Source organism: Urocitellus parryii, chromosome 3 (assembly GCF_045843805.1).
Source record: "Urocitellus parryii isolate mUroPar1 chromosome 3, mUroPar1.hap1, whole genome shotgun sequence".
In the NCBI taxonomy this organism is placed as follows: Eukaryota; Metazoa; Chordata; class Mammalia; order Rodentia; family Sciuridae; genus Urocitellus; species Urocitellus parryii.
In genome coordinates, this window is record NC_135533.1 from 16,064,275 (window position 1) to 16,087,330 (window position 23,056).

The window sequence follows — 23,056 nt, forward strand, 5'->3', positions numbered from 1 at the left end:
TATGAACAATTTCTAGTAATTGTCTCTATTAGGGGTTTGTAAATAGTTCTACTAAATTCAGTCATTTCTTCCGGTATTAGCAGAATGCTTGCTAAAGTAAAACTTTTCATCACTAATGATCACGAGAGCGCAGACACCTCTGCGAGGTGCTGACTTCACTTCCTTTGGGTTCATACCCAGCAGGGGCATTGCTGGGTCGTATCCCTTTTGGGGGGAACTTCAGTCACATTTTCCATAATGGTTATATTAGTTTCTATTCTAATCAACAGTGCACGAGGGTTCCCTTTCCTCCTCAACATGTGTTATGTCTTATCTTTTTGACAATAATCATCCTAACAGGTGTAAGGTGACATCTTGTGGCACTGATTTGCATTTTTGGATACATACATAGTGATGTCAAGTAGCTTTTCAAACCTTGGGAGACTGAGGCAGGAGGATCACAAGTTCAAGGCAGTCTCAGCAACTCAGTGAGAACTAGTCTGAAAAAAATAAGAATTTTTTTTAAAGGGGCTGGGATAGCCAGATGTGGTGGTGCATGCCTATAATCCCAGCAGCTCCAGAAGCTAAGACAGGAGGATCATGAGTTCAAAGCCAGCCTCAGCATTGGTGAGGCACTAAGCAACTCAGTAAGACCCTGTCTCTGAATAAAATACAAAATAGGGCTGGGGATGTGGCTCAGTGGCCATGTGCCCTTGAATTCAATCCTTGGTACCCCCACCCCCTAAAAAATGGCTGGGGATGTGGCTCAGTGGTTGAGTGTCCCTGAGTTCAACCCCAGGTACCCCCAACCCCCCAAAAGGGCTGGGTATGTGGCTCAGTTGTTAAACACCCCTGGGTTCATTCCCCAGTACCCCTTTCCCCAAAATGTCTTTGAGGTCCTTTGCCCTCCTTTAACTCGGTTTGCCCTTTTGTTATTGAGTTGTACGAGTTCCTTATTATTTTGGACATTAGCCCTAATGTTTCACAGGATTTGTGAATGTTTTCTACCCTACCATAGGCTGCCACTTCTTCTTTTCAATTGTTCTTTTGCTATGTGCACACTTTTTAATTTAAGAGTCCCTCTTGTTTTTCATATTTTTTAAACTTACAAGAAGATATACATGTATTATATGCTCATTGCAAAAGAACTTTTGAAAATATATTTTTTAAAAAATCCTGGTCCCTTTACTTAAATTGTCACATTCAGGGATATTTTATATGTATTTTTACTGGGCATATTCCTGTATTGGAAACTGTTTTCATTTAACAAAAATGCACTGGACATATGTTTCTATCACTATATTTCTACAGAATCCTTATTTGAACCTCCATTTAAAGAATCTCTGTCATGACGTGGGTATCTGAATGTGACCAGGGGTAGCGTAGGACATTCATTAGAGAAGGAAAATTTCTTTGTGGTTTTGTTTATTTTTAGCTTTCCTGAGGTACAATTCTTCATTTTTAAAGGGTGTGGTGTCATGGGTTGACATGTGTGTCCACTGAGAAATGACCGCAATCCAGTGAATCAACACACTCAGCGCCTCAGTTACCACATTTTTTAATTATTTTTTCCCCTCTTTTTGTTCTCTTTCTTCCTTTTTCTTTCTTTCTTCTTTCTCCTTTTCTTCTGTGCAGACGCCGAAGGCCTACCCTGTTAGCACATGCAGGGTCACACAGCAGTTACCTGCTGAATGTCAGGTCCCCAGAAGTTGCCCATTCTATAAATGGAAGTCTCTACACGGTGACCAGCGTCCCCTGTCACTGACCTCCTGGCCCCGGGCAGCCACTGTGCCGCTCTCCTCTTTCTGGGTTTGACTTTTTAAAAAATGTTCTACACATAAGTGACACCGTGCGGTATTTATCTTTCTCTGTCTGGGAATACTTGTCACCATGTCCCTTGACGGTTGTGAGCCTCTGTTACGGTTCCCACCAGTGGCTCTGTGTGTTCTCACTTTGCTTCCTCTTCAAATTTTCTCCTGGTGAACAGCCTTTGTGTGGCGGTTGTGGCTGACAATTAATTCCTCCCCGTAATCCTTTCACAGATAATTTTCTAGGGAGCTGCTAGGGCCATGATATCTGAGATCAGTGGGTTTTGGTGTATTTCAACTTGAGAGGGAAATAAACAAAAGCAGAGCTGCTGTTGAAACAGGGCCCATGACCTACAGTGCCACCTGCTCCTGTTCCCCACCCAGGACCTCCCCTTGCTCAGAGGACTTCAAATTAGCCAAAATGACTACAGTGCAAGCACCAGCAATCCCCTGCCCCAAGTCAGATGCAGGGAGCTGCCATTTGGGGCACATGGTAAGAGAAGACTTAGTCACATTATACCTTGTGGGTGACCTGGTGCTTGACCTAAGCCCAGGGCTGGACTGACTGAATGCACAGCTGTGTTTATGCTCCTGGTGGTGCTTCTTTCATTATTATCCTCTGGAGGCAGCAGGACAGAGGTAGAAATAACCGCAATACATGGACAGGATCCTGGGCCACCAGAAGTGAGTGGGAGACCTTGGTGCCATGGCGCCATCTCTCACGGTGTGGCATGACGTGGCAGGAGAATGTGCATGTGTCTCGTCATTAACCAAATGGAAGGAAAAGGATTCTTTATTACATTTTCCTGGTTTTAGGCTACAGGGACTTTTCCATCTCTCCAGATGAACCTTAGTGCTTGGATTATAAATCACTTGTGAATCTTTTTGTTTAAACTGAACTAAGCAGTAACCTCCAGTAACCAACCTGGTTGGTTTCCAGGGGGAAAGACCCTTTTATCTGAGCTCAGGACACTGAAAGGGGGCAGGGTCAGCAAGGAGAGAAGGACACTCTCTTCACCCTTCTCCAAGAACCTCTTGGGGCAGAGCTGACATGCTGTGGAAGCACCTCGGCACTTTCTTTGCTGAGACGATTCACTAATTGCACGCCATCAAGAAATGTGTGAGATGGAAGTGAGATGGTTTCCCCAGGGCTCTTCTTCATCGGGAAATACATTTTCACTTACCAGGCGGTGCCCATGTGTGTCTGCTAGAGAGTCCTCTCTGCTTCCCTAAGCTTGTCCTTGTTCTCTCTGATCTGCTAGCTCTCTGGATGGCCCCACCTTCTCTCCTTCTTGACACACACTGTCACTTCTGCTTACATCCTCTTCTTCCACATAAGTGATGCACATTTCCTACCCAGCACATCGGTTTCAGGTGTGCGTGTGGCTTGGTTTGCTCCATCTGGACTCATTTTATTCTTATCCTTCGACGGGGCTGTGAGCTACCGTCCCTCTCCTCTAGCTGTAATTTATGGGAGCATAGGGGCTTAGAAATACACTTTAGATGTCATCTTTTTTAACCGCTGATCACTTTATTTTACAGGAGGAGAGGCTGAGGTCCTGTGGGGTTAACACCATCCAAACATTTAGGAGTGGAGTAGGGTACAGGACTCAACTCCTTAACTTTTAACCAGGTTCTTGCCTTGTTTTCTCCTGCTGCTGGGCCTCTCTTTCTTCCCCCAGGATGGGACCAGTTTTAGATCTGGACAGGAGAGCCCCTGCGTGGGGTCCAGTGTTTTAGAGAGCCCTGCTCTGGCGGTCTTGCACCCGTTCCTTCTTCATGGGACGAGCAGTCAGCAGGACAAAGGGATGTGTCTACCAGAACTCTGCCCTGCCCCTTCTAGACCTGCCTGGTAGCTGCGGTCCTAGAATTCTCTGACCAAAGGGCCTCTGCCCATTTCCAGGGTCTGTGTGGTTTTGTCCTCTGAGTCTGCTCTTTGAAGAACAAACCAGGTGACCAGTGGGTACCCCTGAGGCCAGTGGAGTGGCCATCAACAGTTCTTTGTGGAGGCTGTGCATGGAATTTGAACTTAGGCAGGTGCACCCATGAAATCCTTCCCAGCGTATCAGGTCTGGGATTCAGTTTGACCTTACTTATAGAAGTCATGAGATTCCTGAGTCCAAGACAAAGGGCCGTGTCACCCAGCGCAGGAGGCAGTGTGAGCACCAGCAAATTTGCCTCAGTTCTCCTTGCCCTTGAGTCCAGGGGAGATCCAGGTGGGTGCTGCGCTCTCAATGGGTTTGTGGCCTGAGCTTGGAGAATCTCCTGCTTTTATAGCAAGTACTAAATAAGCCTGCCTTTGTGCCCAGAGGAAGCATTACTTCTTTTCTCCAGGTTACTTACCATCTTGATAATCATTCTTGAGAACTGGCCCATATAAGACAGGGCCTCTGGTCTGGCCGTCCCTAGCAGAACAGCTCCTGTGCTCCTCCAGTGTCTCTTCTGGGCATCATACGTCCTGGGTCTTCAGGACCATCTGACCCCTGTGGTAGACCAGGGATGGGAAGAGAAGCACAGCAGGGCTGCTGCCTGGCATGGCTCTGTGCATCCTAGTAACCTCCTGGGCCTCCCCTGGGGAGTCCAAGAATTCTAAATTCAGACGTAGCCTGGGAGGGCGCTGTGAGCAGCAGATGCTGAGAACCCCTCATGGACAGTTACTGGCCTGGTGTGGAGCTGGGTGAGGAGGAGCCTCAGGATGTGTGGCCTGCGGCTTCTGCTCTTCTCTTTCCCTAGACTCCACAGAAGGCGGAACATGCCGGTCTTGGCAGCCATCTCTATTATTTTTGTTCTTTGACCTTCCTTGTAGCTAGAGTTCTTCTCCCCAGCACCCCATTTCTTAATTCTTTAAGATCACTATGAGATTCCTGGATACGGTCTCTCCAGCCAAGTCTGGGCTCCCACTGCCCTCTGGCCCTCCTGGGCGGTTCGGTCTGCACAGCTGTGTTCCTTTGCACTGGTCACGCTCTTGCCCTCTTCTGTATGTGAGATCTTTGCACTTCCTTTAGACTAATGGTAGCTCCCTGCCACTCACAGAGAAGCCACACAGTCAGATGAACGGCCCGAGTTATTTTTCTGTGGACTTTTATCTTGGTCGAATTCACTTTTCATTTCTTCATTGCCTCCAAGTTCTTGTTGTGCGGAGAGTATTCTTTTTCTTCTCAAGTGGAAATATTTCAAACTTCCGAGCTGTTGGGGACTAAACCAAGTTCCCCAGAGGGATTAGAGGGACATTTTAGTGTAATTTAGTGTAAAGTTAGAAATTCTACCAACCAGGAGATATTCTAGAATCCATTTTTTTTATGTTCCTGGCCCAGTAGGTAATACAGTAATTTGGAACTGGTGTCTGGATTTTCTTTCTGATGGTGGTGGTGGTGGTGGGGGGGAATAAAACAACAAAACTAAACTACTGTAGCTTCTAAATATGGCCGGTGTCATTTATGCATGTTCTATGATTTCATGGAACTGTAGGATTCCAGCATCAAACTAATGTCACAATTGTCTTCTGATGTTCACTTGAATGTTGGAAGTTGATGGCTACATAAATTGAAGCATGTTTAAGTTCTAACCAATTATTAAGGCTTAGCTTTTGTCATTATCAAAAATGCACAAACATACGTTTGGCATAATGAATCTCACTACTATATATAATTATAATGCACCAATAAAAATGTAAAAACATAAAAAAAAAAAGAAAAGAAAGAAGAAAGACATGCTTTCTGGTCCCTGGGGGGTGGGTGGGACTTCCCGTAATGTAGAAATCACTCGGATAGAAAAAAGAGACGTTTTGTATTCTTTTTTTTTTCTTTTTAATTTTGGCCAGAACCTCATGAACACTCCTCATATTTAAGCCAGAGATGGTTATACAAATAGGCATTAATTCAAAGTTCAGGAGTTTTAGCTTATATAGTTGTCTTTCGTTATGTCACACTTGGTGTTCGGAGGTTTTGAGATAGCTCTTGATTGTCCTTAAGTATCTTCACGGAATGTGTAGACTGCTACTTGCCAACATCACATCCCTCCTCCTCCTCCCCCTTGGTATAGATGTTTCAGCTTTTGGACACTCCCTCCAGCCCTTGAACTTGCTGGACACTAGCTCTCCATGATGAGGCTGGGCCAGGAGGGGGATTATGGTTGGATTTTGCCTCAGAAGGACATCATGCTTTATCCCATCCTGAGGCCACCTGAGATTCACTGGCATATTTTGTGCATGTGCATATACTCTAGATTAATGACAGAATTTTTTGATTATGTAATCATTTTACATTTCATATAATAACATACCAGTCACGCCATACGAACACACACACACACATCATATAGCCAACTAATGATATAACTGACGTTATATAGAGATATGTACATGTGACTAACCTATACATACATAATCGTACAGTTAGTTAATGTGTATATTTCACCAATTAATATTTACATACTACCTACGATATCCTCTGATTCTGTGTATCCTGTTTAGTTCCATTTCATTAAAAAGATACACCAGTCACAACCCAAGTAATTTTGCCACTCAGTAGTGGTTCATAATTGGGAATTTGGAAATTACTGTTCTAGGTGCTCCCAGAAGGATGTAATAAATTTTCTTCATCTCTGAAGGGGGCTGATCAACCCAGAGAGTGTTTTAGATACACATGTGTGTGCACACACACCATTGCCTATTGATTTCCATTCCTAAGTAAGATGTGTTCCAAGATTGATGGGAAGTGTGTCTGCAGAGAGGTGCAGGTAGAAGCTCCCAACACAGCGAGTAATTGGGAACCACCAGTTCATTCTTCTTCCTGGGTCCGGGTTCTGACTCCAGTGGGAAACTAGGTACCTGAGTGTCCAAAGTCCCACCTGCAATAACTGTATGGTTATTCTCACTGTCTTTTGCTCTCTCTTGTAAATAAAGGAAATAGAAGGAAACAAATTAAATCAAATACAAAGATAACACATGAGGCTGCTGATTCGTTTCCCAGTTATTGTAAGATGGTGTCTCGCACTCTTGGGTACTTTTAAATGTTTTGCCCAATTTCCTCTGATATGCCTCACAAAATACAGGGGATGCTTTATTTTGGGCAAGTCTGCCAGCTGCTTTCGACTGCTCTTTTGGAAGGAACTATATGAGGATAGCCACTAAGTTTATTTTTACATCTCGCCATAGGACAAAATCCACATTTCCAATCAAGTGTTGGACACTCCAGTTTAACAAGTCGTGAAAAATCTGTTGGCCCAGATAAATGTATGCTAAGAGTATTCCTTTCTCTAAATTAAGACCTTGCTCCCAGAAGCCCAAGAATTCATTAAACCATAATTAGCCACAATCACTGATGATTTAAAATACAATAAGAAAGGGGAAGTTTATATTGAGCTTTGAAGGCACCATTGGGTGTGTCCTATGGATGACTTTTTTATAGCTTTAGTGTTAAAATAATTTTTCCATTTCATCTGAAGGCTGCCTTTTCTCCACCCAGCCCTTCAGTAATCAGGGTAGCAGCTGTCATCCAAGTCCTCAGTGCAACAACTGCCTAGTGGCATCTGTCCTGGTGGCACCAGAGAAAGTACCACATCAGTGCAGATCAGCATATCAGTTATAAGGTCACACAGGCTTGCCAGTAAAAAGGACATGCTTCATCTGTCTTCTGTGAACAGAGACAGCAAGTGCTCTTCAAAGGAGTTCAGCAAACCCAAAGTGCCCCAGGAGGGGTGATTCTCCCATTGTCCTATTAGCTGATGTGGTCAAGGAAATGATCTTTGATTAGCTGCATCGTCTCAGGACTATGTAACTGGATGAGAGGCACCTACTGAAACTCTACCTGTAGTTCTGAGGTGTATGCTCAGGTCTCCCTCCTTTCTGCTCTGTGTGTACCATTGAGCAATCCTAAAGCCATGCCATCTCTACTTGTTGGGTTTCTGATAAAGGGACAGGTCCTATCTTTTCCATTTGTCTAAATAAAGCCTTGACTTCCTGGGACTTCCTGGGACCTAAAGCAGGGTGAGGAATACCTTAGATTTTTTTTTTTCACCTGCATTTCATCTTTGGTTACATCTAACAGTGTACCACAGAATGTTTATTTGCCTTTGTGGTTTTTTATTTGTGCTGTTATCACTGAAGTTTTGCTAGTAAAACCATTGCCATTGGCCTGGGTTTTATTGTGGCTGTCCTTTCTGTGTGGCTTGGTCCTTTTTAATCACATTTTCATGTCCAATGGTGGACAAATCTCTTCATTGGGCTGTTGTCAATATGATGTTACTGTGATTGAATTTAAGAAAAATCTACTTAACTAAGCAGTATATCATAGTTGATTTTATTAGGTGACTGATTAGGCACTGTGCTCTACCATATTAGAAAGTACTCAAGCGGTGGGGTCAGACTGTTCTCAACATCTTAGTCTTCTACTTACTAGTTATATGAATTTAAGACAACTACTTAGTATTTTAGCATAAGCAATTCCTATAAGCAATTTCTAGAACCCAGTCACTGTTATTTTCTTAGGATGAAAATCAAGGGGGTTTTTGTTGTTTGGTATGAGTGTAGACGAATTTCCCAAAGTTTATTGGGTCCTAGGAACCTATGTAGCTGTCTGAGTTGGACGAGTTAATCCACTTTGCTCTGATTAAAATCTGCCAATTGTTGGTTCCTTTGCCGGGTTGTCATTTCTACCGTCAGACCGTATGAGGATAGCCACTAAGTTTATTTTTACCCACCTTCACCCACTGAGCAGGGGACAGCAGCACACAGCACAGAACCCATCCCTATGGCCTTCCACCAAAATTCCAGACTATAAAAATACGCATTTTAAACGGCATGTTTGCTCATCTTAAAGAGCTGGATTATAAACTGTTAGAAATCAGGGATCGTTGAACAACCATTTTCATCTGCAGTGGATTCAGCAGATAATCATCTTGGAGTTTGGAACGGATGCAGTATGAATGTCAAGTGAAGGGCCCTACAGTTGGTAAGCACAGAGCTTCCCACTTCCTCCAGCCAGACTTCAGTGGTCCTTCTTCCAAACTTGTAGCATTTTGCACCTGTAACTGGGTGGGGCCACCTTGAACCTTTGCTTTCTATCTGTGGGCTTTAGGTGGATCTGCCTGCTGGATGTCTGTTTTAGGAAGGACCAGGGTGCCTCCTACGAGACTCTTCCCAACCAGAAATCAGAGGGGAGGACAGATTCAGAGCACTGTGTGAGATTTGTTTTCTTAGCAGTTTATACTCTTAAGACCTGACAAGGAGCAAGGGATGGGCAGAGGGGAAGCAAGGAGTGTTTGCCAGTCAACAGGGACATTGGTAAAAAATAGAAATGGTAGTTTCATTTTCAAAAACCGTAAGATTCTGGAGCAGAAGTATTGGGGCCCTGTTTCCGTCTGGAAAGATCTATGTCACAGAAGGCTGGAAGGAGAGAACTCACTCACCCCTGCACAGAGCTCCACTAAGCCTCAGCACCTCAGTGCCAACCAGCACACAGGCACCAGGAGTGCCCAGGGCACAGCTGAGGTGCCCAGCAAAAGTGTCAGGCATCACTCAAGAAGACCAAGGAGGCAGGGGTCTCTGCTACAGTTCAGCAGGCAGCGAAGACCTTATAAATTGGTATCATAGAAGGTAGCCAGCATCCAAGAGGAAGGGGTTTGTGCTATGTGGTCTTGTCCCAGGGCTCACTAGTACATCTGCCTGCAAACTTCCAGAAACACCAGCCAGGAGAACCTAACAGGGACTTTGGGCTGGCTTTATAGGTGGTAGCTAATCCAACATGTGCTGTGACCAGCAGAATCTCAGCTCTGTGAGAATGGATGCTTGCTCAGGAAGCGGCTGGGCAGTGGATTACTCAGCTCGTGGTTTTGAAAAGGCAGCTGTGCTGATGGCCACAAGGGAGGTATTCTGGGGAAGGCCTGCGAGAAGAGAGAAGAGGTTTGATGAGGGAAAAAAGATGCCGCAGCAAAGGATCACTTAGTTATAAACTTTTTCTCTGAGTGGAATTTGCTTAATTTTAATTTATTTTTTGCACTGTTGGGAATCAAGCCCAGAGCCTTGCACACGGTAGGGAACCATTCTGCCACCTTGCTAGATACCCAACCCTTTAAGTGCTATTTAAAATAATCATGTGTCAGTATTTCTCAACATGCAGAATGCTTTTAAAGAATATATATAAACATAATCACGTCTAAACTGATTGTACTTTTACATAACCAGAAACAAAAAAAGTACAAATGCATGATTTAGTTTAAAAAAAAGACCTCCACATTAAATAGATTAAATTAATTTAATGATAAATTAATAAAATTAATAAATTAATTAATAAATTAAATTAATGATATCACTTAATGGGATGAATGATTTTCCTTGACTTATTAAAATTACACATTACTTCTGCTTTGTAATGTGCATGTAGGATCACACAGGCTTTTTGGGTGGGAGGGATATTGGGGATTGAAGTCAGTGACACTTAACCACTGAACCACATCCCCAGCCCTGTTTTGTATTTTATTTAGAGACAGGGTCTCACTGAGTTTCTTAGCACTGAAACTGGCTTTGAACTCGCAATTCTCCTGTCTCAGCCTCCCGAGCTGCTGGGATTTACAGGCGTGTGCCACTGCACGAAGCCACACAGGGCTTTTTGAGTTCAGAAAACTTCAGATACATATGCTCCTCAAATTCTTGCTTCCATTATCCATTTAAATTGCTGAAGCAAAACCATTCTTATGGCCAGCCTGCCCTGGATTTGCTTAATTTGGGAGAAGTTGTAAACCATGGAAAACCTTGCTTGTATGTCCAGCACCTGAAAGCTCTTCAGATGATAGACTGAGATGAGAAGCAAGGTGGCTATGAAAGCCCAGAATTCTGCAAACAAGTGGTTTGCTGATGTTTTCCAGTGAAACTGTGTGGCTCCAACAGTGCATCACTGCATGAATTTTCTGAAAATCTTCAAGACTCAAGAAAACACATCTGTGTATAAAAAGGTTTCCACTTTGCTATGTGCATGGAGTTGGGGAAAGAGACGAGAGCAAGGAGGGGCTTCAGCTCTTTCCTTACTCTCATGCAGAATTCACACAGATCCTCTAGTTCAGAAGGGTGTGCACTCAGCTCCCTGTCTATGCCTTGTCGTGTTCAGGATTTGCAGAGAGTTTTGCCATCTGCTCTTTCTGGGTCCCGATGTCACACAACCTGGAGCACAGACTGCTCTCTCATCCCAGACCTCTTTGAGGGAATGTGCAGTTGTCCACTTTTTATTTCTCTGCCCCTGTTCTGCCTTTCCCAGGAGGAAGAGGTGTGTGTATTGGAGGCTGATTTCTCAGATCCCTGGCTCTGAGCCTGAGGGTCTGGCTGAGCAGGCCGCTCTGCTCTTTGGTATTTTGGCTTAGTTTCTAGTGTGGAGCTGCTGTGAGCCTTTGAGAACCACTTCAGCTCTGAGGTGCAATGGCCCTTTGCCTCCTTGACCTTCCCTGGTTTTCATCCTTCTCTTTCCCCTTCAGTTTGCCATCCAGATGCCTGCTGCTCAGCGACACTGTGACCATTTTAAGTCATTGGCGCCACCTCAGGCCAGCCCTTCTGGTTTTCTCTGCTGGTCCTTGTCCTCTCTCTTAGCTGTTCTCCTTTCTTATGTCTTCATCAGTGTTTCTTATCTCTCAGTGAAGAGGGTTCTCCTCGTAATCACTGCCACACTAGGCCATTAAGGCTGCTGTGAACACACTATAAGCTGAGTGGCTTATAAACACAGATATTTATTGCTCACAGCCCTGGAGGCTGGAAACCCAGGTCAGGGTGCCTGGCAGACTTGTTTTCTGGTGAGGATGGGCTTCCCGGTTCTAAAAGCTGTCTTCTAGTTGTGTCCACACGTGGTGCCAAGGGAAGAATGCCAGTCTGTCCATCCCTCATAGAGGCAGTGATCCTACTCGAGGGCTCCACCCTCATGCCCTACTCAGAGGCCCCACTCTTCACGCCGTCATATTTGCCATATAATTTTTTTGCAGTGGGCAGTGGGGGGTGGGTGACAAACATTGAAACCATAGTGACCATCCAACAGCAGTGTTCGCTTTCCTTTGTTCTCAGCGTCTGGCAAGCAAGTCACATCTTAGCAGGGATCATTTGAGGGCTTTCTCTTGTTCAGAACAGAACAAGTGGTTAAGGTGTTGAGGTTGGTTCTGAGCTCCAGCAAGTTCTGGGGCAGTGGTACTAGCAGGTACTGGCATCCATATCTTCTCCCAGAAGAATCTGTCCCTCAGAACTCTGGTTAAATTTAGACCCAAGGCTGCAGCAACTTCCCTGGAACCTGGGTGGAGGGGCCCCCAAAATTCATCTCTCACCTCTCACGTCCCTTCCTGGCTCTTGTTTGTTGCCTTTGGCAGAACTCTTCTTCAGCAGCTCCAGAAGCTTCAGACTCTGGTGATGGGCAAGGTTTCTCGGACCTGCAAGTTAGCTGGCACGCAGACTGGCACCTGCCTCATGGTGAGTTTCCCAAAGGGACAGTGTAGGAACGACCCCTGGCCCTATGCTCTGTCCCCAGTGTCTCCCACCTTGTCAAGGCCAAGTGCTGTGCAGCTGGAGAGACCTTGAAGCCTGCTCCAAGCATGTTCCTCTGCATGTCATTACAGCAATGTGACCTGAGGATGAAGTTTGGCAGACTGCCCCTTGATGGAGAGGACAGTCCGTCTTCCCACTGTCCCAGGCATTGCAGATCTACAGGTTTGCTCTGTGGAGTCTGAAATCGACAGCTCCTGTGTTCTCTCTTCCCCTTCCAGGTCGTCGTGTTGTGCTTTGCTGTTGCGTTTGGCAGTTTCTTTCAGGGCTATGGGCCCTATCCTTCTGCCACCAAGATGGCGCTGCCCAGCCAGCATTCCATGCCAGAGCCGTACACAGCCTCCGTTGGTAAGAGAGCACTCAGCCCCTTGGGAAGTATCTTGTTTTGCTTCTGTGGAACTGGATTTCTCAGCTTTCTGAAAGGAACCTTATGTAAACTCCAATTTTTAGAAAGAGGTACTAAAAGTGGAGCTTCTCCATTTGCACACAGGGGGCTCTGGGGCTCAAGGTGCTGGTTCCCCTTGTGCCCCTCACCCACTGGGCACAGGCAGCCGTGGAAATTCTGTAGAGCTTGGGAAAGTTCAGCTTGCAAAATGCTGCTCCAGACTGTGTTCCTTGATGTGTTCTAGCATCCTCTTCTTGAGTTCTGATGAGAGAGTAGGATGTGGACTTTGAGAGGGGGCAAAGTAAGCTTTCTCTGACATTTTAAGAGAACTCCTGTGATTCTGCCTCCGCTGAGTGGAATTACATGTCACCATAGTCAGAGTTTGTGAAGCAAAGTTGAAGAATCAGTCTGCTTTTCCAAGTATTATGCCCAAGATTTACAGATTGTGGAGCTCAGGTGTTAGATAAGAGGATATGTTTATATCCATGAACTCTTCTAAATATGCAGGAGATAAAGGGGTAATGAGTAAGAAACACATATATGAATGCATACCTGTGCTAGTAAAAACAATCGTGCTGTTAGAAGGTACTGAATTTGGTATAGGGACAATTTTTGGGGAAAAGGCACACTCATACATTGCTGGTGGGACTGCAAATTGGTTCAGCCAATATGGAAAGCAGTATGGAGATTCCTTGAAAAAATGGGAATGGAACCACCATTTGACCCAGCTATCCCACTCCTTGGTTTATACCCAAGGACTTAAAAACAGCATACTACAGGAAGTACCTGGGCGTGCCCATGGTATATATTTATAGCAGCTCAGTTCATAATAGCTAAACTATGGAACCAACTAGATAGCCTTCAGTAGATGAATGGATAAAGAAAATGTGGTATGTATACACAATGGAATATTACTCAGCAATAAAAGAGAATAAAATCATGGCATTTGCAGGTAAATGGATGGGGTTGGAGAATATCATGCTAAGTGAAGTAAGCCAATCCCAAAGAACCAAATGCTGAATGTTTTCTCTGATATAAAGATGTGATTCATTATGGAGATGGTGGGGCAGCATGGGGGCACTAGATGAACTTTAGATAGGGCAAAGGGGTGGGAAGGAATGGGAGGGAGCATGAGGGTAGGAAAGACAGTGGAATGAGACAGACCTCATTACCCTAAGTACATATGAAAACAAGAATTGTATGACTCTACTTTTTTACAACCAGAGACATGAAAAATTGTGCTCTATTTGTGTAATGTGAATTGAATTGCATTCTGCTGTCATATATAACAAATTAAAATAAATAAAATTTTAAAAAATATTTGTGGTAATTACCAGATAGGTGTGTCTCTGCCAGGTATAGGACAGAAGCACGAGCCTTTCCAAATGAGTTCAGTGACCTATTGGGAAGTTTGTTTCCCCCAAAGGAATATTTCTTTAAATTTTGGGAGCCAATGGGAGCATAGCTTCTATGTCGAGGAAAATTGCTGCAGAGCCATCTAGCTATGTGGCTGTCCCATAAAACAAAGGATATTGTCTGCAGCCTCTGGTTTATGGCTTTGGCTTCGTATCCTCTCCCCATATTCTTGATGGAAATGCCTTTCTATCTTCCTTCCCTACAAGACCTGCTCAATGGGGACGCTGCTTGTTTTAGCTGAGTCTGGACATCTCCAAGTATTTGACTCCTACTTGCGTGAATGTTTTCCCTCGATAGTTATGGGTGGGTAAGGAGGGGAGTTTTATTTTCAAAGCACTGGGGGTGGTAGTGGCTTTGTGTTTGTTTTCTATTGTTCTTCCAGCACTGTATAATTGGTATAATTTTTCAGTGCACAAACTCTGAAGCCCTGAAGCCTTTATAGAAAGCCGAATCCAATTGGCATCCTAAGTCTTGGACAAGAACAGCACATCAATTTTCATCTGCCACTGGCCCTGGGCATTGGGAGGGAGGAAATATGTAGGACTCCAGGTTTTTTTTTTTTTTTTTTTTAACACCTAATTGTTTTTCTCTGTCCTTAGTGAGATCCAGGAACCTGCTGATCTATGAGGAACAATCTCCCCTGGAGGAGTCCTCCAGTCCAGCCTCACCTGGGGAGCTTGGGGGCTGGGAAAGATCCTCCCTGCTCAGGGCCTCAGGGCTGGAGTCCCTGCCAGATGTGGATCTTCCCCATTTCATTATCTCGAATGAGAGCGGCCTGGAGAAGTCTGTGCTTTTGGAGCTGCAGCAGCACCTGTGAGTCCTAGGACGGCTCTAGCCCCATGGTGTGCTGAGGATGGGGTCGGGGGAGCCACCTGTCAGGGGGCTAAGGACTCTCCTAGAGACCTGGGGTGGTTCCTTGGCTCTCCTGGACCTGTGTCCATGACCACTGGCAGTAGGGAGTGTCTGCCTCTCAGCCGTGGTTTCCCAGAGTGGGAAAAAGGCCTAGTGGAACTCCCTGATGTCCCCAGCATCAGTTGAGAGCAGGTAGCGGTGGCACCAGAGTGAGGGAAGGTCTGAATCCCCCTCAAAGCCGCATAACAGCAGTGTTGGCTATGCAATCCCTCAGACTGTTCTCTAGCTTCCTTCCAACCAGAGGGAAAATAAATGTTTTGTTGTATATCAATATACATTTATAGTTTCTGTGTCAATTCAGATGTATTAACTATAACTGTGGATTCAGTATGATTTACCTGCAATGCTTAGGGCTAGACATGCTTTGAATTGAGAATCATTTTTTATTTTGGAATATATTTGCATATGCTTAATGAGATATCTTGCTGCTGGAACCCAAGTCTAAAGGTGAAATTCATCTGTTTCACATATATCATAGACACATAACCCAAGGGTAATTTTATACAATATTTGTAGTGCTGCCTGCACTATAGTGTTGACTACAACCTTTCACATGAGGTCAGGTGAGGGATTTTCCACTTGTGGCATCCTGTTGGCCCTGAAAGTTTTAGATCATGGAGCATTTCAGAATTTGGATTTTTGGTTTAGGGATTTTCAACTTATATAAACTTATAATTACATATTTACATTGGAAATAATAAGTGTTTAGAGGCCCTGTGTGTGTATATTTTCCCATATTGCAAATACCTTGTATTGGGCTCTGATTCTCCCTGAGTTGTTCCTCTTAGATAGTTATGGGGAAAACATCCTTTTGAAAACATAAAGGCTGATAGGACCACAGGTATTGTTCCTGGGGGAAGTACCTGGGTGTGCCCATCAGCATACCTGGGTAGTACAGTTGGTGATTCAGCTGAGCTCTGCTCCTGGGCTTCCCAGCACTCAGGCTGTTACAGTATCAGTGGGAAAGATTGCATTTCACATTCTTCAGCCTTCTTCCCTTGACCCATTGAGGGAAGGTTCACAATTACATATATTTTATATGTATCATTATACATGTACATTTAACATTTACTAGTGCCAAATGTGTCAAGCACGTTACAAGTGTGCTGTCATATAAATCCCTTTAACTACCCGAAGAGGTAAGACATTATCTTTATTTCCATTGTAGAGAAAATCTGGAGCCACCCTGAAGCTCTGTTGGATAGAGCTACTGGATGATTTGGCTCATAACTCCAAAAGAGAGGACATCAAGCCTTCTCTCCTCTTTACTAAGCCTTTGAAAGTCCCATTCAAATTCCCCTTGTTTTGTGGTATCTCCTGGATAGCGAAGGCTTCTTAGCTCCTATCCAAATGCCTAGAGACTTCTAGGCTGTTACACAATTTGATAATGTCTTTATTTTCTGTTTTAGTATTGTTTCAAATTAATGCACTTTAAAAAATCCTTATCTGGATTATTAGGTCTTCAAGACCAGGGATTAGCCATTATCCTTTTATTTCTCCTTCCCAAAATTTAGCACCAGGCTCAATATCCTTAGTAAATACAGTCATCTAAAGCAATTTATAATAACCAGTGTACAGCCACCATGCTTATCCTGTGGGCTGGGATGCCTGGTCTTGGGTGGGGATAAAGGTAGGAATGTGGACAAGTGGGTAGCAGGGGGCATTGAGAGGAGAGAATTAACTAGGGAGTGAAAAAGACAAGCCTGGTTGTGCCCCCCCTCCACCGGGGTTGCAGCCATCCAGGGATCATGTGACACTGAGAAGCATGGGATTTGTAGCTAAAGGTAGTGGCTAATATTTTTTTTTTTTTTTTTTAATGCCTTTACAGGGTCAGCACTAAACTGGAGGGGAACGAAACACTAAAAGTTGTAGAACTCGACAGAAGAGTGAACACCACCTTCTAATGAGGCCGCCTCCACCCCCACCCACCCTGCTTCCCCTAACTCTGCTTCTCCATCCCCACTCCACCTTCACGAGGTTCCCTCTGGGCCGCTGGGTCTTGATGGAGACATGGATAGGCGTTAATGGTTGGGATGGGAGACCAGCCTGGGTTTTCCGTCTTCTTGCCCTGCTGCTCCCAAGCCCGAGGGAGCTGGCATCTCTCCTCCGTTTCTCTTACTGCCATAGGAAATTGTTTCAGGGGTGGGGTGAGGGTGGGACAAGCAGGCTTGTTTCCACCTTTAGTGCCAAAAAGATACTGCCTGATTCGCCCCTGTAAGGTGTGACCCCTGCCCCACCCAAAAAGAGATGACTGTTTCAGTTGAGACCCCAGACTCTAGCCACAAAAACAGCATGAGGCCTGTTGGGATTTGGAAAGCACTGACTTTTGTCCTCCCTTGCTCACACCTGGGCCTCCAGTGTGACAGCCCCATGAGCCCTGGGAGCTCCCGGGCATCCTGACAGTACCCTCTCTCCACTCTGCCCTTGGAGCCCTGCTGGACTGCCCCCCACTCTGGTGCAGGCAGACTAGGGCCCCCGTCATATTCTCAGGCCGCAAGTGCAATGCCTGAGGCATCAGGCTTTTCTCCTCCAGGCAAACCTGCCCACCCCGTGGCTTGTAGAACCTCCCCACAGCCTCTCTCCCTCCCCCATAGTTCTGCCTTCCCAGCTTCTCCTCCCCGTTTGTAAATAGTATTTATTAGCTTGCCAAGGCTTCCCACTGGCAACCATGCTGAAGAGATTCAGGGCCTCCCTTGAAGCTAGCAATATCTTCTGTTGGCCTTCGGACCTAAGAGGGCACTGGGATCCCCATTTTCGATATGATGTTTTATTTGCTTCCTTTTTTTTTTAATTGGAGGTCTGTAAAATAATGACTATGGAGAAATAATGTGTGTCCCCCTGTTGGATGAACTCAGACGGAATGTGGCCCTGTGGCCAAATGCTATCTCCAGTTCCCACACCTGAGAAGGGAAGCCCTGTCCCCAGCAGGCGTTTCCGAGGACCCTGCTCCTGCCCTCTACACCTGCCTCCCCCTCCCTCAGTCCCACTTTGCCCTCCCTTAACCATCTCAGCTGAGGGTGAGGGCGGATGGCGTCTGGGGTGCACATTCTTATCTTTTATGGTCAGGTTTGGCTACTTCGCAGCTCACCCAAAGAGATATAACCTAAGCCCCAACCCACTTTTATTATTATTTTTTAATGATTAAAAGTAACTTTTGTAGTTTAAAATTTTTTTTTCTCTTTCATACATATAAGAAATGGAAATTGCCTTTCTATTGTACAAGGTAGAAGACTCCCTTTAAATGTTTTGATGTTGTTTTTCCACCCCTAGCTTGTAAAAGATTTTGTGCAGGAAATGTGCTTGCATTGTGTACTTTAGTTTTTAGTAGCCGCTGAGGGCCTTTATCGCTGGCTGCCCTCCCTCTCCCTCTCCCTCTCCCTCTCTCGGTCTCTCTCACTCTCATTATCTACATGGCCAATGGAGCCTGTACCTAAGAGGGATCATGTCCACCTGGGCCTCCCATTACATATCAGATGTAGGATGTGGTGTCATGGGCATCTGCCATCATATTCCCTAAACAGCTCTCTGCTTTCTCTGCCTGGGTCCACTTGGGGTCACCAAGGAGAGTGACCCCTCTGTCTCCCTGCTGTGAGCGGAGGTTTGTGATGGGAGTTAGCTGGGCTTACCTCATAGTGTGTCAGAACATGGTGGCCCTGCTGTCTGTAGGGTGCTGGCTGTCCCTCTAGGGTGCTGGCTGCTGGTTCAGACATCTGGGCTGTGAGGAGGAGGGGCAGCAAGCGACTTCTGCTTCTGCTTTCCTTGGCTCCACCCTCTCAGGATTCTGATGCTTCTGGGCCTGGCTGGTGTCTGGAAACCACAGGCCTCAACACACACCATCCCTTTCTTTAAATGCCAGGTACTTATCACATGTAGGGGAACCTTTGGGGCCCTAACAGCAAAATCACAGAATTAACTCTAATAGGTGCTGAGAAAGGTACTCAAATGTAAGGACAGAAGAGAGATATGGGCCAGCGCATCTATGTGCTGCATCTGAACCCAAGGGGGTTTATAGGTAGCCAGGGTAGAAAACCCCACTCTTCTGAATAGACGAAAGAAGAGGAAGGAAACTTGTAGCCCTTAGTGCTTTGAGGATTTTATTTTCTCCCTATCTATCCTTGCTGAACATTGCTCTCTCCAAACAACAGGGCTTTTGCTGTGGGAAACAGAAATGGAGACATACCCTCCCATTTGAGGAATGTCCAGAACAGGGGACATCAACCAGAGAGCTCAAATGGCCTCTTAAAGAGGCTTCCAAGAGCCAGCCTTTCTGCTTGTTTGAAAAAGTCTCTGTCCATCACGGTTGGCTTGGGCAAACTAAACGGTGGTCCCTTCAGGAGGACAGAATGGGGTTGAAAGGACACAGAAGAGTGGGATCACACCAAATTGGTTCCAAATACTTAATGGATTTTTGCACAAGTCCTGTTCAAGGGTTGAGCTCAGAATATTAGTGGATTTGTTTTCCATAGCAAGAAAGTAGGCCCATAAATCAGTCAATAATTTGTGGTTAGCTCCAAGGATTTCAAATAGTGGCAGACATTGGCACCTGAACTTTAGTTTTGACAAATCTGAGACTGTTAGAGCAACCAGAAACCATAACAATAAATCTCATTACATTTTCCATCATGTAAACAGGTTTTCCCTCTTCTCTTTCATTGATTACACGAGTGAAAGAAATATCCTGCAAAGACTCAAGAGAACAAGTGATTTTTTACTGGATGAGAAGTGAGTGACCCAGGCCCCCCACCCCACCCCGTGTGGTTCTTTCTACAGCTCTCAACTTTGCACTTAGAAATGGACACTGTAAATGAGAAGGCTCAGCGCCAGCTCTAAGAAAGAATTTCTGGGAAGTGTCAGGACACTGGAGTCTCACTCACAGAAAGAGCGTTCTAGAAAAGTCTTGACAGCTGAACTAAGTTGCTCCATGTCACCAAGAGGTGGGGGTGGGATTTGATATCAATGCAGGCAAGATTAGATAACCTTTGGGTAACATAAACAATTTTGATTTGCAGATCTAGTTTGTAGACTGGGAAAGCAGCTGCCAGTTCACCTTATTTACAAATAACTATAAATTCAGATTTTTTTTTCCTTATTAATCTCTAGGTTCAGGTTGGATACCAAAAGGTGGTCTGAGCCTTATATGGAGCAGGGGTATTGAATTGATGCTTCTCTACTCAGGCACTGAGTCAGTGTCCAGTAGTTTTGTCACACGTGCTTTATTAAAATTCTTTTTCAGCATTTCATGTCCCCTCCTTTCCCTGTTCAGACACCAAGCAAAAGCAGAAGAGCAGAATCAGAGGCCCCTCTGGGCCAGCTCCTCTGAACACAGGTGTGTATGTGAGCACCACCCAGAAATGGAGACATACCCTCCCATTTGAGGAATGTCTATCCCTGCAACCTGGCCAAAATGGGGACCTGGAGGAGGAAGAGAAGGCTTGGCCACCCCCTTTGTCCACCATAGGTCACTATTTTGCTTCTGTTGAACCTAATCTTTGAGAAACCTGGATGCGAGACCTTGGCATTCCTGCTTGCAGGACTGGAAGGACCTAGGAAGCCATTTGCCCCAGGGGAGTCCCAGAGTGAGGGACCTCCCAATTGAAGGTTTTCAGCTGAGACAATTTGCACATGTAATAGGCTGAGCCTGCCTGAGAAGACAGGAGAGAGGAGGGGGCTGTGAGACGGGGACCCAGAAGGAGCCAGAGACGAATTCCAGATCAATCATTCATCCATCCATTTATTCAGCTACCCCTCAGACTTCAGTTTGCTAAGAGTGCTGCCTGCGGCCACAGGGAATGTTGGGGCATAAGAGAGACCGACCGAAGAAGCTTTATTTAGTAGCTATTCAAAAGACCCAAGTGCTAGGTGTCCCTCTGTCTCTCTTTCCCTCTGTGCGACACACACACACACACACACACACACACACACACACACACACATGCCTCCCTTATCTTTGATACTTACTTGTGCCTTAAATGTGCCTTATGTATGAACCCAGGACGACAGGAATCCCTTGTCCTGGGAGATGTTATATGTAGACTTATGAGATTGAAGTGAATGTGGGGAAAAGAACTTTTTCCAAAACCTCAAAAATGGTTTCCTAAAAGTAAGCCACTGTTTTTAGGTTCACCCATCAGGAGAAAGAAATAGGGTTATATCCATTAGGAAAATGCATTTTATAGAGGTGCAATCACATCAAAATAAATGGACAGCCAAGATTAAAGGTATTATAAATCCTCACTGCAAAGCATTTTCTGAGTGCAGAGGAACCTGGTCCATCTGAGGATTAATGCTCCATGCTTCTGTGGTCAGAGGGTCAGAACTCACAAGAGAGAGAGAGAGAGAGAGAGAAAGCCTAGGTGTTTCATTATTTGGGGCAACAAAATTCCGGAATGTTTTGTTTGTTGTGGTGTGGTTTCCATAGAGGAGGGAAATAATATTTGGTGGTTGTTGGCTGAGGTGTTGGATGTTGTGCTAAATAAGTTTGCATCTTTTGTAGATACAGAAAACAAAGGCAACTAGTTGATCACCGTGAGGTGGGAGAGAACCGAGTGAGATGGAGTAGGTTGAGCACATTCCTTTTGGAGGGCACTGTCGACGTCAGGCTGTGGCAGGGAAGAGTTTCTGCCAGTGTGGTGGCCCTGCTGCGCCTGCTCAGCTCTCCCTCTCCTGCAGAGTGTGCTCCAGATGTCTGTCTCCTCTCTTTCACATCCCATCCTCTGTGAGTTCCAGCTAGCAGCCTTTGCATTTGGGAAAAGGGAACCTAGGGGTTTCAGCTCTATTTCTCTGCTCTTATCCCTCGCTCACCAGCTGCGTGGAAAAATGAACTTTTTGCACTCGTGGTCTACACTGCTTAGAAAATCTCTCTTTTAGATAAAGTGCTTTATGAGTCTATGGAAAACACCAGCACTCTCTGCAAACTGTGAGTGACCCTTTTTGAACAATGGTGAGCAGCCCCTGGGCTGTCATCATCAGTGAGCTTTAATGTCTGTCCTCACAGCGGGCTTTCCTCTCTCTTGTAGCAGGTTATATAGATCAGCAGTGTTTAAGTCTAAACACATTGTAAGTCTATTATCGGTCCTGTTGCATTATTTTTATGGTCTTTTATTCCCTATCCTACTAAGTAAATACCAAAAAATTTAAAAAAAAAAGCTTTGTATTTAGTTTGAAAAAAATAAATTGAAATTGTAATGCATTTGTATTTCCATTTCTTGCAAATAAATATTTTTCTTAAATAGTAAAATGTTGTCCAGTCTTTAAAATCCTGGTAATGTGGTTTTAAAAGCATTTTGTCCTTTTCCAAAACACGGACTTATGCACGTACATCTAACCAATCTCTCCTGATTATCTGGTCAACGTGAAAGCAGCAGCTTATGTGGTGCTAAATCCAAGCCAAGAAATGTAATTGTTTTTTTCAGTCAGTGACAGGAAGAGAAATCATTTTCTCCAGAGATTTCACTAGCCTGACTGCTGTTTGCGTTGCCTCCTCCAGCTATCCCCTAACTAGACTCAAAGGTCTCTGGCTTTGATTTTGCTTTCCTGGTCTCTGGATGCCTGAGAATGAGACTTGGAACTTTGAGCCAGAAAGGAATGCTCCTTCTTCACGTGAACAGTTGAGGAGGAGGCCTAACACACGTTCATGCTCCAAAAACTCACATGAAATAGTTGATAAAGGTCAGTGCACTCGAGCAGAATAATCGTCATTCCATTGCACTCTCTGGATCCCAATGTAATTTTCTCTACTCAGAGAAAGTAGGGGCTTCGTTTAATCTCAGAGCAAGTGCTCCAGGATGTTAAAGTCCAAGGGTACGGACCATGTCCACCTGGGGCGGGGGGGAGACTCCCCCTACCTCTTTGCAGCATTCCTAGCCTTCTTTGGTCTTGGGGGTGTATTAATGCCCATGGCCTTTCCCTCTGAGCAACTTGACCTTCTCTTCTATTCCTACATGTGTGGTATATCCCTGCAGAAGAGCCTGTTATGGAAGCCCCTTGCTGGGCATGATCTTCCCAGTTGGGGGTGGAGGGAATAAACATGGATTTAAGAACACTGGGTGT

General features: G+C 45.1%; 1 protein-coding gene across 4 annotated transcripts in view; it reads left to right on the forward strand.

Annotated features, from left to right (window-relative positions):
* Positions 1-22,189, forward strand: part of Creb3l2 (cAMP responsive element binding protein 3 like 2) — a 110,889-nt gene extending 88,700 nt beyond the window's left edge. For 2 of the 4 annotated variants that reach the window (XM_026398563.2, XM_077795935.1), the window contains 4 exons: positions 12,123-12,222; positions 12,516-12,642; positions 14,695-14,908; positions 16,836-22,189. In XM_026398563.2, the coding sequence (XP_026254348.2) occupies positions 12,123-12,222; positions 12,516-12,642; positions 14,695-14,908; positions 16,836-16,911 (517 nt within the window). In that variant the 3' untranslated portion in view covers positions 16,912-22,189. The remainder of the gene's footprint in view (positions 1-12,122; positions 12,223-12,515; positions 12,643-14,694; positions 14,909-16,835) is intronic. The other 2 variants (XR_003301675.2, XR_003301674.2) reach the window with 2 other exon arrangements.
* The last annotated feature ends 867 nt before the right edge of the window (positions 22,190-23,056 follow it).